We start from the raw sequence: 21,452 nt of genomic DNA, 5'->3' as shown, positions 1-21,452 counted from the left end.
TGACATGGCTCTGACTGACCTGTAATGAAAGAATACAGGTTAATTAAACTTGTTTTAAATTCCTTATTCCTGGGCGCCTGGGTGGCTCAGTCGGTTAAGCGACTGCCTTCGGCTCAGGTCATGATCCCAGCGTCCTGGGATCGAGTCCCACTGCAGGGAGCCTGCTTCTCCCTCCCCCCCCCACTTGTGTTCCCTCTCTCGCTGTGTCTCTCTCTGTCAAATAAATAAAATCTTTAAAAAAAAAATTCCTTATTCCTATAAGAAGACTTATCTCTAAATATTGTTTACACATTCTAAGAATGCATTTGTTTACTTTTACCCACTACAATCCCTTATTTATATTCTATTATGGGACTTGTAGACCATAAAATGTGAGAGCTGGAAAAGCCTTAGAGATCATCTCGACTTTTTATTTTAGACCCAAAGATATCTATTAGGTATATATATATAAACTTTGGTATTTGTCCAAGAAAGATGATTGAATTTATCTGTGGACTTTATTTGAATTGTAGTTCTTCTCAGCTTTAATAAGCAAGTATAACAGAATAGTAACAAAAAAATTTCTGTGGGAGTGCCGGAGTTGAAAGCAGCCTGACCCCTCTCCAGCAGAACATCTGCTGAGATGACCCTGAGAGTTCCTATTTAAATAAAAGTGATGCTTTTAGACTCCGTGGGTTTACAAAGGAAGGAGGGAGGAAGAAGTGACAAGAAAGCATAGCTTTGGGATTTGCTCACAGGACAGGTATCCCAGGAAGGTCAAGCATCCCCCCAAATTCCCTCCCCTTCGTTTGTGGAGAAGCTTCACCAATGAAAGCTATGTTAGGAAGAAGGGCTATGCCCCCTGAGAAAGACAACTTGGCTGCCAATCCATCACATGAGCAAGTACATATCTGTGTCCGAATAGTGCTTGCTCCCTTTGAGGAGCAGAGTGCAGCATGAACCCCAAAGGGGGCCTGCTCTGCTCCACCCTCTAAAGAGAGGTTCTCCAAACCTGAATGTCCTCATTCAAAGGCAAACTCCTGAGCTCCATCCCCAAAGATTCACTATTGGGGGTGAGGCAAAGGAACGGCATTTTAAACAAGCATCCCCAAGAGGTTCTGACCACATTTAGGAAAAATACTATTAGTATGATGGTTGATGTGGGAATCTTAAAATGGGATGGGGTGACAGGTACAGGAGATGGAGAGGTGTGGTAAGTCAGAGGGTTCTAGATACCAGGTGCTTATTTTGACGTTCTTTGCCCTGAATTGGCCTAGATGTCACCTTTGTGATCATTCTCTCTACTCTCCCTGATCAGCAATGAAGGTTCCTTTTGGGGGAACAAAAGGACACGTGGGGCAGACTTGCAACTTCTTGGCTTCCCATGCCTTCACTAATTGTGAGCTAATTGAAGTGCCTGCGGAGATCTGGCATTTCAACATCCATTCTTTGAGAGTACAGATGCTGAGGGTCCCAAAGGACTTCTGGGGTCTGACTCCAGGTCTGTGTCTCACCTTCAGAGAGGTCACTCTTCACCTTTAATGTTAGGCATTAACTTCCCCCCTTGAAACTCATGCTGATGGGCTGCAATTTAAGTATCCCCATGCCACTGGATGGGATTACTTGTTTAATCTTGTAATCTTTTTAAGTAACTGTAATCCAGCCATTCCAAAATTGCTAATTAGGCAACTGATCTTAGGTCGCTGCATTTTAGAACCCATGGGGCCAGGAGGGAATTTGTCCATATACTCCAATGTCACTCAGAAGGAGAAAAATGAGACAGAGGGGTAGCGACTAACCTACTGTCACACAGCAAGGCACAAGAATACAGGTCTCTTGCTCCCCAGGGATGAACCTCTTAGTTCTGTCAGACACAGCTGAGAAACATCCAGGCATAAATGAAAACAGAAGTTAGAGGCTCCCAGGTCTCCTTTTGCAAACTTTCGAGGTGCTTTCAGGATAAATCTTACGGCTGCTTTTATGTATACTGTGTTGGGTAAGACACTGATGTGAGCAAAGCAAGTAATGGATAGTGACAGGTTGCTTATCTGGTAACCCCAGCTCCTAGGAACACTGAGATCCAAGGAGTTTGCAAAATAAAAAAGGAGCAATCAAATGCAGGACACGCAGGCCTGGCCCGCTGCTCTGCTTGTTCTCTCCATGTGGGAGTGTGTCGGGCTCTCACCTGCTTTTACTGAGACAAAACTATCAAGCTTGGCCATGGGGGAGATGCCAACTGCTCAGCAGACGAGAAGCAGCAAATTAGAAAGGAAAAAAAGAGTCGGTGTACTAATAGGCAGTCGGAAACAGTACAAATTAGCAGTAGGAAGTGAAAATTGAATGGCAGTAACGGATAAACCATTAACCCTGGAACAGGATCTGAGCGAGCAGAGCAGGTTAGGGGTTCTCTGGGACGCACAAGCTCCTGGGGGGCTCTCCATTAAACCGCAAGATAATAACAGATGTCTCTCAAAATAACCCTCAGTCATCAAAGTTCAAATTACGTTTGGCAAACCAAGTTTAAGGAAGCAGGGACGTATAGAATCTATTATGGAAAGTGTTCCATTAAAAGGATTAAAACGAAGGGTAACAAAAGCTTTCATTATTTGGAAGGTTAGCTTATATCCTACTTTACTGGGTATCGATGTGACCCTGCCATGCATGAGAATCCCTTAGAACTTTTAGAAAAGGAGTTTCTCTTTAAATAACTCTGGGGTGGGCTGGGGTTTCTTTCATTTAGAGCTTGATTGTCCCCTGTGATTCAGAAAGAACCAACTCTCCTGCCAGAAGAGGAACTATGCTCTCGCCCACCCAGGCACCCAGACATCACCTGTGCGTTGGGCCTGTCCATGATGCCAGAGGGGCCGGCTGGGGTCCTTAGCAGAAACCCCACCTAATCATTCAATGCTGTCCCCACGGCTTGGGAGTGTGGCCCATGTCTTCTCCTGGAACATCCTCAGTCAGGGATTCTTGTGACAGCTTCTGGTCCTTGATTCCTTCCTTCCTTCCTTCTTCTTCTTCTTTTTTTTTTTTAATTTAATCATTTAAATTAAATTTAAACTTAATAGTAATTTAATTTTTATCAAAATTATGTACATAGTTTAATGAGCCAAATCATTGTTACCCATCCACTCTTTCCAGAAGCATTTATATTCAACCCCTTTAGCTGAGTTTTTGTTGTTGTTTCCTCTTTTAGTGTTTATGTCCATATTTCTTTTTTGTTTGTTTTTTGTTTTTTTTTTTTAAGATTTTATTTATTTATTTGAGAGAGACAGAATGAGAGAGAGAGAACACCTGAGAGGGGATAGGGTCAGAGGACGAAGCAGACTCCCTGCCGAGCAGGAAGCCCGATGCGGGACTCGATCCAGGGACTCCAGGATCATGACCTGAGCCGAAGGCAGTCGCTTAACCAACTGAGCCACCCAGGCGCCCTGTCCGTATTTCTAAGTAACATGCTTATGATGTTTCAATTTTCTTTTCCTGAGCATTACCTATTTAACTCCCCAAATGAAGGATGAAAATTTTGTTATTTTCACATCTCTGCTGTCAGGACACTTGCAGTCTCCCAGCCCTCTGCGGTCTAACTGCTCCTTGATCCAGCTCTCTCAGACAGTTCTCTCTTTTATCCCTACCTTCACCCCAACTTGCAGAGGCACCTGGTGCCACCAGGTTCTTCACGGGTGAGGGGCAGCCTGCAGCATGGATGAGAATGCACGCCAGTGCCCCACCACCGGCCTCAGACTCAGCCCTCCTGCACCACCTAAGTCAATTATCTCTTGTTCAGGTAGTTTTCAGTTTCCAAAATGTTCCTCCCATTTTGCCCTTATGGGCTTCTGCCTTAAAAAAAAAGCAAAAATCAACAAACCCTTACTGTCATTTTAATGAGGTTCAGAAGGGAGGGGAAATTAAAAGCATGTGTTAATTCACTATCTTTAACAAGAAGTATACCATTGATTTCTTTTTCCTTTCTAAAGAGCAAATTATTTTCCATTTAAATTCACCAGATAAAAACATCCAACGCACTGAAGCAAAGCAGTTTGGGTTTCCTTCTACATCATCTTCCCATCCTGTGACCAAAGAGGAAATTAAAATTCAAAGACAGGCTGCCATTTGGGCCAGTGAAAGAGAGATAGAGATCGATGTTACACGGTGGAAAAGACTTCTCCCCAGAAAGAATCTGGCTACCCTTTTATCATCACCTTTAGTAAACTTCTTAAAGAAGAACTCTGAGGAAGCTTCCCCCTCTGCAGATTCCCGTCCAGCTGCCCTGCATGTGCCCCTCAGCAATCTCCTCCTTTGCTGTGTCTTGGAAGAACAAGCACGCATTGGGTTTAGGAGAGAGAAAGAGCGGGAGTGTGTTCGTCTGTGCTCCTGGATCTGTGCACGCTCATGCTTGTTAGCCACACCGTTTCTTACGGACCCCTCTCTCTCACTCACACGTCAGCCCAGACCCACTTGCCCCACATCCTCCGTTCTACCCAACCCTCTGCTGGCGCCAGGCCACTGGACTCTGCCCCTGTCCGGAGGCCTCCCTTCCACTCCCTCACTCCCGAAGCTGGTGCCCTCCTATGGCACTATGTCCACATCCACCGGCCCAATGGAAAACGGTCCTCTCCTCCTCAGAATTTCTCTCCATGTCACAGCGTTCTGGAGTGTCTGGGAAGAAGAGGGGCCCATCCCCCTTTCTAAGGTCAAGTGTTTCACCACTGTCCTGGATTTCTGCCCTCCTCATTTCTTCCCACCTTACTCCCGGTCTCATCTTTTAATGTTTCCTCTTCACGTCTTCAGTGGATCTTTCCCATTTTGAGGGACATGGCTTGCTTATAAAGATGTCCCTTTGGCCCTCCAGTCCTCTGTGCTGCAATATTCTCCTCTTAAAAGAGTAGGCTCCGCAGGCTGCCTGAAATGCCCATCTCCTGGTTGATCTCACTGTCCCCCCCCCCCCCAGGGTCCCTTTGGGCCATGTGCCTGCCTGCCGGGGCCTGCAGAATCCCAGCCCACTTTGGCTGGGGGCGGTCTTCACTTCCCAGCATTCTTCTCCTGCCTTACCCCCTCTTCCCAAGAACACCATCAGCAAAACCCATTTCTATCTCAAAAAAAAAAAAAAAAAAAAAAAAAGAACCACATAGCCTGGAGTCGGAACCTGTCCAAACTGGGCACGCTTTTGAACATGCGGCTGGAGGTGGCAGCGTGACTCTGTATTTCACACAGCTGTTTGGATGAAGGTTTATCTACAAGAATATAAATTTGTGTTTGGAAGTTTGAACTGCTTCTAAAAGAATCCTTGCTTACAGCACTTTGGTAGCTTCATTTTGTCATTGCCAGATTAAAGTTCTGTAAGCAGAATAGCAATTATTTATCAGAAGTAAAATCTCATGCAAATGTTTTTGAGCCCAATACAAATTAGCAATTCTTCATATGACTAATGACTATATGCGCTTCCGATAACTGTAAACATGAGAAACAAAAGATCAAGGACTCTAAAATAAGCACTTGGGATAACAGAAGGGCTGTGTAGGCGGTCAGCAGCAACTGTGAAACCAAAAGATAATCGTTATGTGCTTCTCAAGATCTTCAAACCCAGAGGAATGTGAACCACCATTATGCCGTGGTTCTTATTTGCCCTCCAAGCAAAGTTCTTAATAGCAAGACTCTTCAGCTTTTTAAATACAAGCAAATATATCCCTCACTGAAATTAAATAGAACAACAACAGAAAGCTGCATTATGCTAGAAATAGTCAAATTTCATAAACCAATGAAGTTGCAAAGAACTGACAATAACTCAAATTGTTAATAAATAGTTCTTTTTGCCCGATAAATACAGCTTCAGATTCTAACAGTCCACAATTCTCATGACAATACATGCATTGAGTAGAACTGAATCCTTAATACAAGTCAAATCACATTTAGTCAGTTAGTATTCAAGTGACTACTCTGTGCAGAATGTTAGGACAGGTGCTGTGGGTAAAATACAGAGTAACTCAATATGCAAACCTGTAGCATAGCAGGTTACCAGCCTGTTCAAAGGATGCAGAATACCTTAATAAAACTTTTACACAGTAACTGAAGCTCTGTGAGCTGAACCAAACACATTCTGCAGGGCTGAGTAGAATGGTTAGGTAACATAACTCCTGCAATTATAAAAGTTCTCCTGGAAGACTGTTGAGAGGAAAGGAAGAAATGTACAGATTGGCAGAGAGGAGGGGGAGAGAAGTCTTACCAGACGAGAGGCTTGTGAAAATCTGACAAAGGAGAAACACACCAGAAAGGGGTAAGGCAGCCCAAAGGCCAGGCTGGATGCCCACCGTCACTTCCCTTCCTCCTCACTGCTCCCAAAAGCCTCCCAGTTGGGTTCTGCCCATGAAAATTCTCTGCACACAGCTATTGCAATCATCACCTTAAAGCTCATCTTCTCTCCTATTCTGCTCAAAAATCAATGGCTCCCCACTGCCCCACAAACCAAATTCAGACTCCTGAGTAACACAGCATAAGTACTCAATACATTTGAGTATGTGTGACTACTTTCATATCTCTTGGTTGATTGAAAGGTTCTAGAAGGCAAACACCAATCTTGATTATTTTTTAATATTTTGGTATGTGATAGCACTTACAAGTATCTTTGGTATGGTAGAAATTCAAAACATATTTATTAAATGAATGAACAGATGATTTAACTAACAAATTTTATATAGTATTGACAAAATGGTCTGGCCATTTGGTAGATAACCTTACAAGGGAAGTTAGAAGTTTAAATTTGATACAACAGACTCTAGTCAGCTACTGGATGATTTTGTTTACAACAGTGACAGGATAAAAATGGTGTTTGAAGTATCTCATTTTAGTTGCGGTTGTAGAGAGTATTAGCCCAGAAAGGACTAGAAGTAGAAAGATCACTTTGCTAATAATATTTTGCTAACAAGATGAATAAAACAAGGGCGCCTGGGTGGCTCAGATGGTTAAGCGTCTGCCTTCGGCTCAGGTCGTGATCTCAGGGTCCTGGGATCAAGTCCCACATCAGGCTCCCTGCTCCTTGGGAGCCTGCTTCTCCCTCTGCCTCTCTCTCTCTGTCTCTAATGAATAAATAAATAAAATCTTTAAAAAAAAAAAGATGAATAAAACAAGATGAGGATTTTCGTCTGTTGATTAGTCACTAATGTGAATATTCCTTCAATAAACACCAAAAAAGAAAATTGTCACATGTATCTTTGTCTTTGATCTATTTTTAACGAGTTCATTTCTGAGATAAGAGATGATTTTTTTTTTCAAGCTAAGTGGTACTTCTAGATTTTAAAGAATAGCAACCAGGGGCGCCTGGCTGGCTCAGTTGGAAGAATACGTGACTCTGGATCTCAGGGTGTGAGTTGGAGCCCCACACTTTGCGTAGAGATTACAAAAAACAAATAAACTTAAAAAAAAGAATAGCAACCAGAAATCCTAGAAATTAAGGACAGATATTGTTATTTATGCACTACAAATATTCTTCATATTAGTATCTTCCAAAATGATACTCTAACAAAATACGAAAATGGAGAGAATTCCATTTTGTCTATTCTTAGTACAATGCAGATCACTTGATTTTTTGGTTTTATCTCAGCTAAAATCAGTAAGATGGTAGCATTTTATAATCTGGTATAACATTTTGATAATTAAATGGATGAATCCATCAGCATTTGAACATGTCAGTGCATTAAAAAGTGTCAAGAGGTTGTAACCGGTGCCCACTCTCCTTTCTAAGAACTTATTCTCTCTCTGCTCAAGCCTCACTCAGCCTTCCCACCGTCTGCTGGAAGGTCATGGTGGGGGGACCGGAGCGGGGTCAGCAGCACAGGGCACGCTGAGGAGGAGGAGGTCAGCCTGCAGCTCTCCATCTTGGCTGCTCATTAGAAACACCTGGGAGCTTTTAACAGCTATGAATTTTTCAACCAGGATATTTTAAAAGCTTCCCCCAGGTGAGTTTGTTATCCAGGCTCGAGAAGCAGTGAATTAGTATTTTCTTTAGCCATGGAAAAATAATTCTTACATATGATTTCCTGGATATAGTGCCCAAAAGATTATAAAACAGTTTAAGGGTCTAAATATATGATGCTGCTAATTTTATTTTGAAGAGAAGAAACAAACTTTTACTTACCTGCCTTCTGACAATGTACAATCTTCTCATACACAGCATCTGCATTTTCAATCACGGCCTTGAGGGACTGGATCATCTGGAAAGGGAACACCCAGACATGGGGTTACACCTGACAACCAAACATCGGTCTACACACGTGCAGGGGGGCTCTCCTCTACAAACAGGCGGAGGTGCTGGGGCGAAACGCTCTTTCATCTGACTTCCCACGACTCAGTCCAAATGTGTGTGTACAAAATGAAAAATCCTGCCTTCCATGTAATGGTTCAAACAGACTGGGAGTATTGTGTTTCACAGTTAGGCTTGTACAACACTGAATTTGAAACTTGAGTCAATACTGAATGGAGTTTCAGTGTGAAAAGCTACAAATAAATATGTGTACACATCTGATCTGTGTTTTAAATTATATTTTCAGTCATTCATTTTAACCAAATCTTCAACTTCATCTCACAGAAAGCTCTACCACCTACACACCTTACTCATTTCAGCTAAAGTGCCTTCATCTGAAAATTAGTTTAAAACTTACCATGAGGATCAAAAAACAGCATTTATTTTATTTTTTTAAAGATTTATGTATTTTGAGAGAGAGAGAGCATGGGGCGGAGGGGCGGGGGTAGGGAGAGAGAGAGAGAGATTCTCAAGCAGACTCCCCACTGAGTGCAGAGCCCGAAGCAGGGCTCGATCTCACAACTTTGAGATCATGACCTGAGCCAGATGCTTAACTGACTGAGTCACCCAGGTGTCCCTTAAAAGTGTTTCTATTTAATGCATCACTAATGATATCAAACTAGTATTTTTAATGTTCCTATCAATGATTTTAAGAGATCTAATTTTGAAAAAATAAATAAATAAAAACAGAAGATCCAATTTTGAGTTCTTATCCCAAATTACTTGTGTTTATTTTTAGCAGCCAAGCTTGAATTAAAAAAAAAAAAGGATCAGGGCATAGCTGATCAATTATTTTACTTACCAAAATGTTAGGAAAAGATCTGTCTAAAGTAATCTTTTTGGCTCTAAAATCACTATGAAAATGGGATAGCCTGATTCAGCTCTCATAACTCAAATGGGTACAAATATGATGCTTGCCTTCATTATAGATTTCAACTTTTTGTATTTAAATGTCCAAATATTTTTCATTATAACATTACCCATCTATATTACATGACCATTTTATTTTAAATAATAAACACTAATCCATCACTCTCCATTTCTTTAAGTTCTGTCTTGTTTTTCTTTATAGTATTTACCACTAACTGCCACAGTCATTATTTTATAGAAACCAAGCATAAGTAGGTTGGATTATTTGTATAATTCAAAGAAGGAACACCCTATTTCGACTAGTTACACTTATTGAAACCCAAGCATAATCAACAGGCCTCTTAAGAAGTGCACCAGATTCTTCAAATGAGTCACACAGCATTTACCAGGTTGTCCACTGTTCGAAGAAAATTATAGTAAACCCCAAAAGGTTTAAGGCCCACACAGGTGCTCATTTATGCCTTCATTCATTATCCGTGGCCCAGAGCAGGAACTGGGGACACAGGGACAGACAGCATATAGCCCCTATCTTCAAGAAGCCCATATCCCATGGGAAGAGCTTAGAGCTTGCACTTTGGAATTCAGTATTTTCACATTCGTTCTTCAAGATCTGAGTCATGTCTGTAAATTAAAATATTCTATTTTACAGCTTGACATATTGAACAGGCAATGATAAAAATGAGTAGTTAAGAGCTCAATTACACTGATATCAAGTCATTCGTACCATGACATCATTTGCATCCCGAAAAGGTTCATACCGTCATCAGTAACCTTTTTCAGCTTTGATGTCAAGCCAAAATGAGAGATATGAAGAAGCATAAAGCTTAAAGAAGTCAAGGATGGTGGTTGTCACAACTCACTATCAAAGAACTAGCTAACTGTGCCTCCATCACTCAAATAGGAAAAAGGAGAAGAAAAAAAATACCAGCAATGGAATGAACCTGGTCATGAAGCAGATGGGCAGGACAGGAGCAGTAACAGAAGGAATGTAGGAGAACAAGACAGTAGCACTAAGCACAGGCTCACACATACAGATGACCTGTGGGGGAAAGGTGGTCAAAACACACTCTTACTGAGCGTGGTGTGGGGGCAGAAAGAGCTCAGATTTATATGGGCTCAAATCCTGGTTCTGCTGTTCATTAGCTTTGCCATCTAGGCCAGGATACTAAACACCACGGAGCCATCATCTCCTACCTATAAAATGAGTTAATAAAAGACGCCACCTATATAATGCTGTGAGGATTAAATGAAAGGAGGCACAATGAAGACACTTACAAACAGATGTGACAATGGATGCCCCCATTTAGCCAGCGGGCCTGGGGGAGCCTTTTCTGGTAACCTGAGATTAGCTGAATGAGTATGCCTTCCCTTCATATGTTCACTGGCAATGTTTCAAACATCTATTACTAATTTTAGTTTTACTTGAAAAGTCTGGTGTGGTGAAGCTCAGAGAAACAACAAATCACATTATTATTCTTAGAAGCATCTTCCAGTTTAAAGTATCACCAAAGGTTAAATAGTTAGGCACTTTTCGGCTGTAAAATACACCCGAGGTTTAAGGACAGCACATCCATTTCAAGGGTCTGGAGAGAGAGGCTCACCTGCCTCCGATGCTCTAATTGTACTTGAAGGATCAATCCTTTATTCTTGGGACAATCACTGACTGAGGTCCTCTAAGTGGGGGACCCCGAAGTAAGCGCTATGAATGAATAAAGAATAGTTGCTGACCGAGGACTATGAGCAAACAGTAATCACAACAAGATGTGGTGTGGCCATTGTAGCCCATGTGCTACTGGGTGTGACAAAGTTAAATACCCCTAAGCCACAGTAGGTAGATGGGATATTTAGTGGGGGTGTAAGTGGTGGTGTCATGGCATCCTGCTGATACTCTGTTTGTGGACTGGACTTAAATACACACTCCACCCTTATTTATGAGCAGTATATAAAATACGAATGTGGCTACTCCACCAGGGTGGAGAACGCAAACACAGCGAAAAGCCACTCCTCTCAGGTGTGGAAGTAAACTGAGGCAGCTATTCGCAGACCATCTTGGAGGGGTACTCTGGAAGCAAGCAGCCTCAGAGAAGGTCAGGCACAAGAAACAATCAGTAGAACTTAGAGAAGGCAGGAAGAAAACATACCCAGACCTTAGCAGAGATGATTCATCCTGCCACACCTGTTACGAAGTGTTTTCACCACTTCCTTGGAGAGGAGGAACTGCCAGTTTATATCTTTTTATAGTTTTAGGGTACATATTTACAGTCAGGGTGGGTCCTTACATTAATGTAGAGTAAACAGTTTATAGTTCTCGTCCATAGAGTGTGTTCATTAATCCTCAACTCCTGCAGTATTTGCATAAAGTGTCCTTGAGTGAAAGAATCCCGCTGGGTACTCCCCAGCAAGCTGTCTGGGCTGTGAGCCCCTGTCAGCGCACTCTAAGGGTCCAGCAGGCTGAGAGGGCAGGGCCAGGCGGTGGACCTTCCTGCCTGCCCACCCAGCTGGCTGAGGTCTTGCTTCACTCAGCTCCCAGCTATGACTGAATGTAGAGCACATGGCACGGAAGGAGGACACAGCAGGGACAACATGAGGGGGCCATTAGATCTAGTGGGGGCCCATCTCACCCTGGGTCTGCTGCTTTATAACAAGCTGTGATTATAAATAGTACAAGTGTTGGTTGAATGAATCAAAATGAAAGTAATTGAACGCCTCCTCTGCATCAGGTATGTACTCGGTGCTTTCTATTTCATTTAAGGCTCACAAAACCCATGTGAGGTGGGGTGTGAACACTGACGACCTGAGAGTTAAGCTGCTTCCCCAAGGTCCTCCGGTAAGAAGGGCAAAGGGACTGCAACTAAGAAACGATGCATTCTGTTTGACCTCAAGGCCCGTGCTTTTCCACAGCACCAGGACACGTCTTGCCGTCCGAGTAGCAACAGCGCAAGGAAAGCTGAGGAAAGGGCATTCCAGCCAGAGAGACATACAAAAGCAGAAAGGAATTTAGTAACACCTGACATGTGCTACACACAGTAGGCGGTGTAGTCTCTGCTACTGACTTCCACCTAGAATTGTCCTTTTGCTTTTATAAGGTTTTATTTATTTATTTATTTGACAGAGAGAGAGAGAGAGAGAGAGCACAAGCAGGGGGAGTGGGAGAGGGAGAAGCAGGCTTCCCGCCGAGCAAGGAGCCTGATGCGGGGCTCGATCCCAGGACCCTGGGATCATGCCTGAGCCGAAGGCAGACGCTTAACCGACTGAGCCACCCAGGCGCTGCGAGAATTGTTTTGTTTTGTTTTTTTTGAGAATTGTCTTTTTAAATAATATTTCTGTAAAATGCTTTGGGAAAACATTTCTTTTAAAATGACAACAATAAACAATTTGCTGGGCTCCACTTAACAATTCATCATTATAAGAGAGAAATCATTTACATTTTAATGTGAAACTAGTAGAATAAGCATTTCAGAGTAGACAAAAGCAAATACGTGGGGAGTGACATCAAGAGATGAGTCAAAGGGAGAAACTGCTTTAAATTAAATTATTTTCTCTGTATATATTACATGAATATGTCAATGTAATACAAGGCCCAATAGACAGGTTGGCTTTAGAAGCATTATTTACATTAATGCAAATGCATTTCCACTGATCCCTTTAAACGCAGAGGTACAGGTCTTGGCTCAGATCATCCTGCTGCTAACTAACCCTAGTAACTTACCACACGGACAGCTCATATTATTTATGAAGTACAAGATGCTTTTGTGTAGTTGTTGCTAATAGATTTTCTATTAATGTCCAGTTACCAGTAACTCCCTAAATTTGTGGAACTAGTGCATTTGGAATATCTATGGATTTAACATAGCCCAGAAACCCATTTCATAGATTTGATCAATTCTATTATAGGATTTTAATACAGGACTCCCGCAGATGAAAAGCAGGAAGTTTCAACTAAAGGCAAATAAAAATTCATATTTCATTAAGCTGGACAGAAAACAGAAATGCCTTTCATAAGAATGTTCTGTTTCGAAAGAAACTCCCATGTTAGTATTAGGCAAACTTATCCATTTGTGGATATGGTTATGAGAACTGTCACTATATTAATATATTTCATATCACTAGATTTCTATAGACTGCTTCTTAATTTTTTGTTTTGAAATTTGCACATCAAGTGGGAAAATTTTATTTTCAGGATAAGCCAAGTCTACAGTTTTATGTAAGGATCTTATGTCTGATTTTGGACAGTACACCAAAGAATCTCCTTTCATCCCAGGAACACACATTTTGAGAATTACAAAAACAATTTGCCAATAATTTCAAGTCCTTGGGTGAAAGAAGTTTAATCATAACAATCATAACATCTTCTGAGTTCTAGACTTTTCCCTTTATCTTGCTTTGACCTCAGCTGCAGACAGAAAACACCTCCCTCTTCAGACTTGGCTGTGCCCGTCCCCACATTTATACATGGCTGACGCCACTGCTGCTTTGGCTGTAGCTATCTCTAACGAAGTTACAAAGCCTCAGAAGTGCTAATGTCCTTACAAAAGGGAACTTAGGTTGTTCTTTTACAAAGATTCTGTGACTGTGTGACATGTAACAAACTCAAGTAATTGAGCAGCGGTCTCAAACCTGCCAACGGACCTAGCGAAACGATACCCCTGAGCCTACCTCTGAACACCCCCTGGGTTCCAAGGCTTTTGTGGAGATCCGTGGAAGGCCTTGGTGACCAGTGAATGCCCAGGTGACAGGTGTGGCTTCAGGTACCACCTGGCTCAGGAAGGACCCAGGGAGGACTGGACCAAAGCAGGACTAGCCTCTCAGGACTCCAGGAAAGTGTAGCAAAACAGCAAATGTGAGGCAAGGATCGAGGTCTTCAGAAGACCACCAATTCAATCCAAAGCAGTGTTCTCCCCCCAATCAGCATTATCTGTATGGATGTCTCTAAAGCTCAGTGTCACCGGAGGACTGTCACCCTGTCCTACACAGCCCGACAAATTGAGTCAGTTCATTAATGTTGAGAATGGGACAGAGAAGAAGGAAATTCTCTCAGGAATCTATAAGCTTTGGTGTTTCTTTCTGTGCTCTTGAAAAAGTAATGTCTCTCCGAGTTAATACTATGTTTCTTTTTAATACTTTAAAAAGAAGTTTTTAGAATTTTGAAAAATTTTAGACTCAAATACAAGAACACTGTGATCTGCGACTTCAGAACTGAAATTCAGAGGTAACATTTCCTTTCAGTAAAGCGTCCAAGTACAGCAAAACTTCCCAGAGTTGAACCAATGGAATAGAAACCATTTCTGAAGTTATCGTTGGAAAATACAAGATAGCTTTTCATACTTGAAAATAACATGAAAGTCATATACGGTGATTAACATAACATAATAATAATAAAAAAGAAAATAACATGAAAGTCATGTACTTGAATGGGGGTGTCAAAGTGGTATCACTGTGGGGGTCTTGGCCCAGCTGCATGTGACAGCTACCCCAGCCCTTTCTGCAGCCACGTCATTAATAGCTGCAGTCATCATCCCTTCCAGCAAGGCCACTATAAAAACACTTTCCACGTAACAAACTGTTTCCAGAGTAATTTGTCCTGGTCTCCTCTTGAAACCTCACTTCCACTTCCACATTTTCCACTATACAACTCAGAGAAAAGTAGAGAAAAAACCCTATGTAAGAGAAAAGTAGAGAAAAAACCCTATATAGGAGAAAAGTTATAGAAAGAACCCAAAGCTCTGCCCGATGAAAACTGCCACTGAATTGTTAACCAACACGTAGAGAGGAACATAGGTGGCTGCTACGGCATCTGGGGCCCCGGTGCAGGCATGGTGGGGAGGGGGCAGGATATGAATCAATGTAAAATATCATTACCCTCTCCAGGCATTTCCATCAGGTCAGGGGAAAGCAGGGAACTTGGTTAGAAAACAAGTGAAGGGTCAGCTTGGATGGGATACGGAATTACAACTTTGAAGAGAGACGGAGGTGCAGGAAGAAACACAGGGTGGGGGGCGTGAAGGTGGGGACAGGAAGCAGGCAGGATGTCACAGCACCGGGAGGAGGGACGCAGGAGGGGGCTGGGAAAGAAAGTGGGAGACTGCGTAGGGGACAGAGCAGGGCTCAGTGACTGGTTTGCTGTGGGCATAGAGGAAGAGCCAAAGACTCTTTCCCCTTAGAGGGGAAACTGGACAGATAAGAAAAACTTAACACACCCCACGGTTATAAAGCACTTCACAGGTTACAAAGTATCTTTAATGTGTTCACTCATCTAGGATGTGGAGTTCCTCTTTGGTGGAGTGGAGCCCTGGTTACAACAGGGCAGTCTGGTGAAAATGTGCAGCAGGGATCAGAACCGGGTGGAGGCGTGGTTCTGGCACTGGAAAATTGGGGATTTTCTGCACAAAGGTAGCAGCTGAGATGAAAACAGGTATACATCTCCGAGGCAGGAATTTTAAAGATAAATGAGACGAAAACATCACAGTGATGCTCCAGAATCACTGAAATTAAGCAGAGAGGACTAGTGTAAGAGACAAAGCAGGAGAGGTCAGAGGGGAAGGAACACAACAAGGATATTAAATGTTTACAGATGTGTGAGGAGAGTTTCTGGAAGGAGGGTGGGTCTGAGAACTGGGAGCTCTGGATTTGGGCATTTGGTAATTGCACCCATAGTTCTGCTCTAATGGGATGTACAGTTTCCCAAAAATCACTGCACTATACAAAAACATTTTTGCATTTGCACCTTGCAATAAAAATCACAAGGTTTGTTGGGAAAATAGGGTTAGGGGCACAGCATTAAAAACTTTTGCAGTGATACATTAAAAAAAAGACAGGAACTGAATAAAAGTGATAGCACAGCTCTGCGTATGTCAAATAGTTAAGGAACGCAAAACTACTTCAAGGCATGTGGCGACTGACCTTGAAAAAGACCTGAGGTCTGCTTGGGAAGTGGGTGTTCTGACCATTGCAGCTTGTAAATTACCTGAAGTGGAGGAGGTGATGTGCAATCTGATGAAAGGGGTAATAGGAGCTCTGGATGGGCACAGCTCCAGATGCACTCACGAACCGGGGGGGGGGGGGGGGGGGGGGGGGTTGGTGCTGTTTGAGGTGCGTGTGTGCATGCAGTTCAACCAGGTGAAGTTTTCTGTGTTCACTAGTGCTTCTTGTGGTCAAAACTGTGCACACCCAAACAAAAAATTAAGTTAGGTTAAAATTGTTCCTTAATGTATCCATCACATTCAAATAAATTTGCATTTTCAAAACCAATGTTACAGCCAAACTGACTATAAAAGGGAGAGTACTTCAAAACCCTTCTGAATTTTTTTCAAAATCTCCCATGCAATTTTATTGTGAAGTACAGTTAAACTCTCAGTTCCTATGATATTCAACCAAAGCATGATTTTGGCATTGTATAAGCCTGCCTCAACACCGTACTCAACTATTATAATAATCATTTTTTGCTAGAGAGTAGATGCCAAGTGCTAGATAAATCTGGAGCGAATTATGAGTTATGAGTGACCCAGGGTCCACATTCAGGAAGCCAAAAATTCTCTAACTTTTCAATATGCTCTGATTTTTCATAAAGTTCACTTCAGAGCTAGGGTGGTATGTACCTAAGGAATGAACCTGGCTCTCCTGCTACATAACTTTGACCTGAACATTGGTACAATATGAATCCCTTATGCACTAAATTTCGGATCAAATCCTGTAAAGTAACATTGTATCTCATGCCTAAGTATCTAGTTGAATTTTCACATGACATAAAGCCTCCTCTACCACCATCATAATCTCCATCTACCACTTCTCACTTTGTTAATGTATAATCACATTCACAATACTTAGAAAGGGCTGCAATTTCACACATTAAACCTCAAGTTTTAATTAAACTGCAGATTCTCAAGTGAATCACCACGTAAATACAAGACAAAGACATTATGCTTATTATACACAGACTAATATAGGTTTCTCCTGTACTTACCTAAAATTTGGATTCAGTATAAAATTCATGAAAATAAATAGTATCATGTAGTCCGAACAACCAATTTATTGCCCTGGGTTCTTGCTTTCTGCCAGTTGCTTGGCACCAAGTGTACATGGAGGGCCAAATGTTTACACATGTGGGTATTTCTGAGAGGCACTTCCAGTGTTGGCCACTAGAAGTCCTTAGTTATACACATTTGCTGGGCTAGAGGAGCAAACGTGAGAGAAAACATCGCAAAGAGAAAATTGGGTTTGGGGGGAGTGCTACGTAGAGGATTAAAAGATTAAAAAAAAAAAAGACAAAATCACAGAGGCAGAGCTCAGAGGAATTAAAACAATAAATGTACTAGGGTGATTTATCTTATCAAAAATCATATTTTAGGGCACCTGGGTGGCTCAGATGGTTAAGCGTCTGCCTTCCGCTCAGGTCATGATCCCAGAGTCCTGGGATCGAGTCCCACATCGGGCTCCCTGCTCCTTGGGAGCCTGCTTCTCCCTCTGCCCCTCTCTCTCTCTCTCTGTCTCTCATGAATAAATAAATAAAATCTTTTTTAAAAAAATCATATTTTAAATCAGATAAGAAAATTTTACTTTATGCAGACAACTGAATAAACTATTAAGCCACAACCAAACTTTGATTTAAAAGAAATTCACCCCTATTTCTAGATTAGTTGGGGTTTAGCATTACTACAGGTCTCCATATGTTCCTGAACACGTTTAAATAGACCAGGAGCTGAAAAAGCTCCACTGGGCAAAATAGCTTGGGAAAAATAGAAAAGGGCTCTGGAAATACCTAGGGATCTAACAGATCAAAAGATTAATTATGAAGCCAGTACACAGATTTTAAAGGTTTATCCTACTATAAACTGTTGGCAAAGTTTTAAAATTTCTAAATAGTTTTAGCCTCAGGAAGTACACAGAATTTCAAAAAGTTGAAAAGAATTTTGGTTTTGATCTCAGGCTGTTGCTGGTCCTGTACAATACGATATTCCAAGGACACAAAAATTGTTGAAAATTAAGCAACAAAACAGAACCTAAGCTAGCCTAAAGAGGAACTCCACCGAAATTATAAAACTATCCATAAAATATATTATAAAACATATCTATATTCCTACTGGTTCATGTAATAATATATCATGTTGTACTTTTCTGTGTGGAGGACACATATATCATAAAGTTCAAATGCAGTTAAATTATAATAATGCTCTTATCTCGGGCGCCTGGGTGGCTCGGATGGTTAAGCGTCTGCCTTCGGCTCAGGTCATGATCCCAGGGTCCTGGGATCGAGTCCCACGTCGGGCTCCCTGCTCTGCGGGGAGCCTGCTTCTCCCTCTGGCCCTCTCCCCTCTCATGCTGTTTCTCTCCTGCTCACTCTCTAATAAATAAATAAATAAATAATCTTTAAAAAAAAAAAAAAAAAAAATAATGCTCTTATCTCTCCATTTTATGGTCAGCCTTACACTCGTCAGGGAATGACTTGGTGTGCTACACAGAATTACTGGGTGTTTACACGATTACTGTGGGAAGACTTGAAATTCTCACACTCAACGCGCTACCCTACAGCATGTGATGAGTCACAGGGCACTATGGCTGCCTCAAGGAGACACACATCCTCTCCAGGCCTTTGGTCATGTCATGTCAGCCTCTTAACTCTGTAAAATACACCTCCCGCTTTCCCAAACGATAATAGCAATGTGTTTGCATGACACCCTCAGATCATCCCGGGCAGCACGATACCTGTGCTCAAGCAGCCTCTGTGGTCAGGGGAGAAGGAAGGGGTGGCAGTACAGAGGGACTCAGCAACTTGCAAAGGGACTTTCAGCTGGACCTGAGGGGCAGCCGGGCACAGGACAGCGGGGAGACGGTCCACAGCCGGCCATTCCCTCTGCCTCCAGTAAATGCCTGGAAAGCTGGGAGGAAAGAAGGGCAATGCACCAGTGTAACTCTCCAGTCTCGGAAGTTTTCAGGATAGTGAGTTCAGAGGCTACCCCTTGGATGGAGGGGAGCGTCTCCAAGGAACTGATAAGAATGGCTTAAAACTTGGCCAGAATCATCCCTGCAGGAGGAAAGGGGAACTTGAGCTCATTAAACCCAATTATTCAGTGAGCAAGCTACTTCCGGAGAGGGATTAGGAACTTCTGGATGCTACATTAACTCTTTCAAGTCACCAAGGACCATTTTGAGTTCTGACATGCTTGTTTAAAACAATTATTACCACATTAATTAAATTTCAAAAGATACAATTAGAATTAACATAGTGCCACTTTTATTACTACCTACTTATATCAAGCCTTTTCTCCAAGGGGATCGAGGTGATTTAGAAACTCCTAATTAACAGAAGGTAATTCAATCACAGTCTTACTGTAAGGTATCATTAGTTTCTCTCAGGTCTGTGTAACTAAGTATAGATATTAGTTAAGAGAAAAAAGCAATTGGAGGTTTCTCTATAATGAAAAGCAGTATTTTTGGTTTTTTGTTTTTTTTAAGCACAGTGAAGTGTTCACAGTATTCCAGGAATGACAGAGCAAGAAGGAAGACAACACAATCGACCAGCTACTAGTGTATCTACTGTATAAACCCAGGATTTTTTCCTGGTGTTGACCACATAACTCACACGTTCCCCTGTCTTCCCCTTTCAGAGAAGAGAGACAACTCACCTATTAAGGTGGTGGGAAACCTTAACTTCTGCTTTTCACTTTGTAATTTTAAACCTGCCTTTATGAAATGGAGTAGCCATGCTCTCTATACAGCAAAACTGCTGCTCTGAAGTTTGGAGTGATGTTAAAATACACACACATAAAGGTCTTAAAGCTTCATGAGCTGCAGGGTTCTAGCATTTGAAAACTAATAATACCATGATGATGACTACCATTTATTGAGAATGTCTGGGCTACTTACATCTAATTTCATACCCTTGGAGGTGGTGAAACTATGCCTTTACAGACAGAGAAATGGCCTCACCCTCAGTCACACAGTAAGCACCGGGCAGGGCCTATCTCATCATCAGGGCTCATATTCTTTGCCAGCACAACCCCGGCCCCCAACACCCACTCATATACGTCCTAGGGTCTGGGGTGTATACTTCCTCCTTCATCCCCCAATTTCCAGTCACGGTGTGTCTTCCTTTATAGAAGAGCAGTTTTGCATGTAGGTATTCACACTGCATGCACACCTGCCCAGATGGCCTGTGTGAATCTACAACTGTACTTACTGGCCAGACATACCAGGGCATTATCTTCTGCTGGATGCCCATTGCACTGACTCTGCTCATGATGACAGGTGAGAGAAGGACAAAGACTTTCCCAAGGTGGGGTCAAAGCTGGTGGATGATGTGCGTGCGTGTGTGTGCATGCGTGTCCGGGAGAGTCAGGTCTCTTCCCCTCAGCAGCACAGGAGTGGGATGCAGCTAGCTTGGCAGGGACACCGAGTGTCCGCAGTGAAGCACATGGGACAACCGAGAGAAGATGGCTGTCTGACATTCAAGGATTTCTCAGCTTGCCCCACCAAGAGCCTATGCCCCCGTTAGCTCGCATGACAATCCACCTATGAACACACGCTGGGAAATCCTAGAACACTACACTGTATATGAGCAACATTCCCATCCCAGGGTGGCTTCACTGAAACCAGCTGCTCTTCTGTCTGGCTGGGCGAACAACTAGGACTCTCCCCTCCACTCCTCAACTCTGCTGTATTTTCCTCTTAGGACACATGAATCTTTAAGTAGGGAATTTCAGACACAGCAAAGTCCTCTGGCAAAAGGTAGGGGAGATTTGAAGGTATGAACAAGAGGTAAATGATCTGGGGAGGGGATCCTTGTGCCTGCATTCCCCTATCCCCCATTCTAGTCCTGAGCCTCTGGCCTGTGGCCCACCCCTCCCACAGGCATCTCAGGCGTCCGCTTCTTGTGGGACCTACTGCAAAGGCTCCACTCACTGCCTTAGGACGTGGGGGCTGCCGTCTAGCACCAAGCCTGGAAGAGTGGGAGCCCCACCCTCCATCCCCTGGCCAGCCCTGAAGCCTAACCCTCCCAGGGAAGACTAGCGGTGATGATATAAAGCAGCCAAGTTCAGGAAAATGTCGCCACTTGGGGGCAGAGAGACAGGGTAGGAAGAACACCTGATCTGTGTCCTGGAGGTCAAGGTCATTTTCATTCACTCATTTATAGATCTACTTTGTGCACCTGCTCAGTGGCAGAGACAACGTGGTGAGCAGGGCACACACTGTCCCTGCCATTCTGGAGCTCCGATCCAGCGGCGGGGGAGAGAAGAGGTACCTTAAAAAAAAGAAAAACCAAACCAACGGATGTATAATTACAAGCTGCAATGGGTGTGAGAAGGAAATGCACAGC

The 21,452-nt window shown here is 42.7% G+C and overlaps 1 protein-coding gene across 7 annotated transcripts in view; it reads right to left on the bottom strand.

Annotated features, from left to right (window-relative positions):
* PLCL2 (phospholipase C like 2) overlaps positions 1–21,452 on the bottom strand; it is a 185,588-nt gene that overhangs the window by 32,341 nt on the left and 131,795 nt on the right. For 6 of the 7 annotated variants that reach the window (XM_064588372.1, XM_064588354.1, XM_064588362.1 and 3 more), the window contains exon 5: positions 8,108–8,183. In XM_064588372.1, coding sequence (XP_064444442.1) covers positions 8,108–8,183 — 76 coding nt within the window. Of the gene's footprint in view, positions 1–2,809; positions 3,000–8,107; positions 8,184–21,452 lie in introns of all 7 variants that reach the window. The other variant, XR_010410711.1, reaches the window with a different exon arrangement.

The sequence above is a fragment of the Mirounga angustirostris genome, unplaced genomic scaffold (assembly GCF_029215605.1).
Source record: "Mirounga angustirostris isolate CCGP_5_RB_7025 unplaced genomic scaffold, mMirAng1.0.hap1 SCAF_1, whole genome shotgun sequence".
Lineage (NCBI taxonomy): Eukaryota > Metazoa > Chordata > Mammalia > Carnivora > Phocidae > Mirounga > Mirounga angustirostris.
Note: the sequence above shows the minus strand (reverse complement) of the source record. Positions and strands in the feature narration are given on the sequence as shown.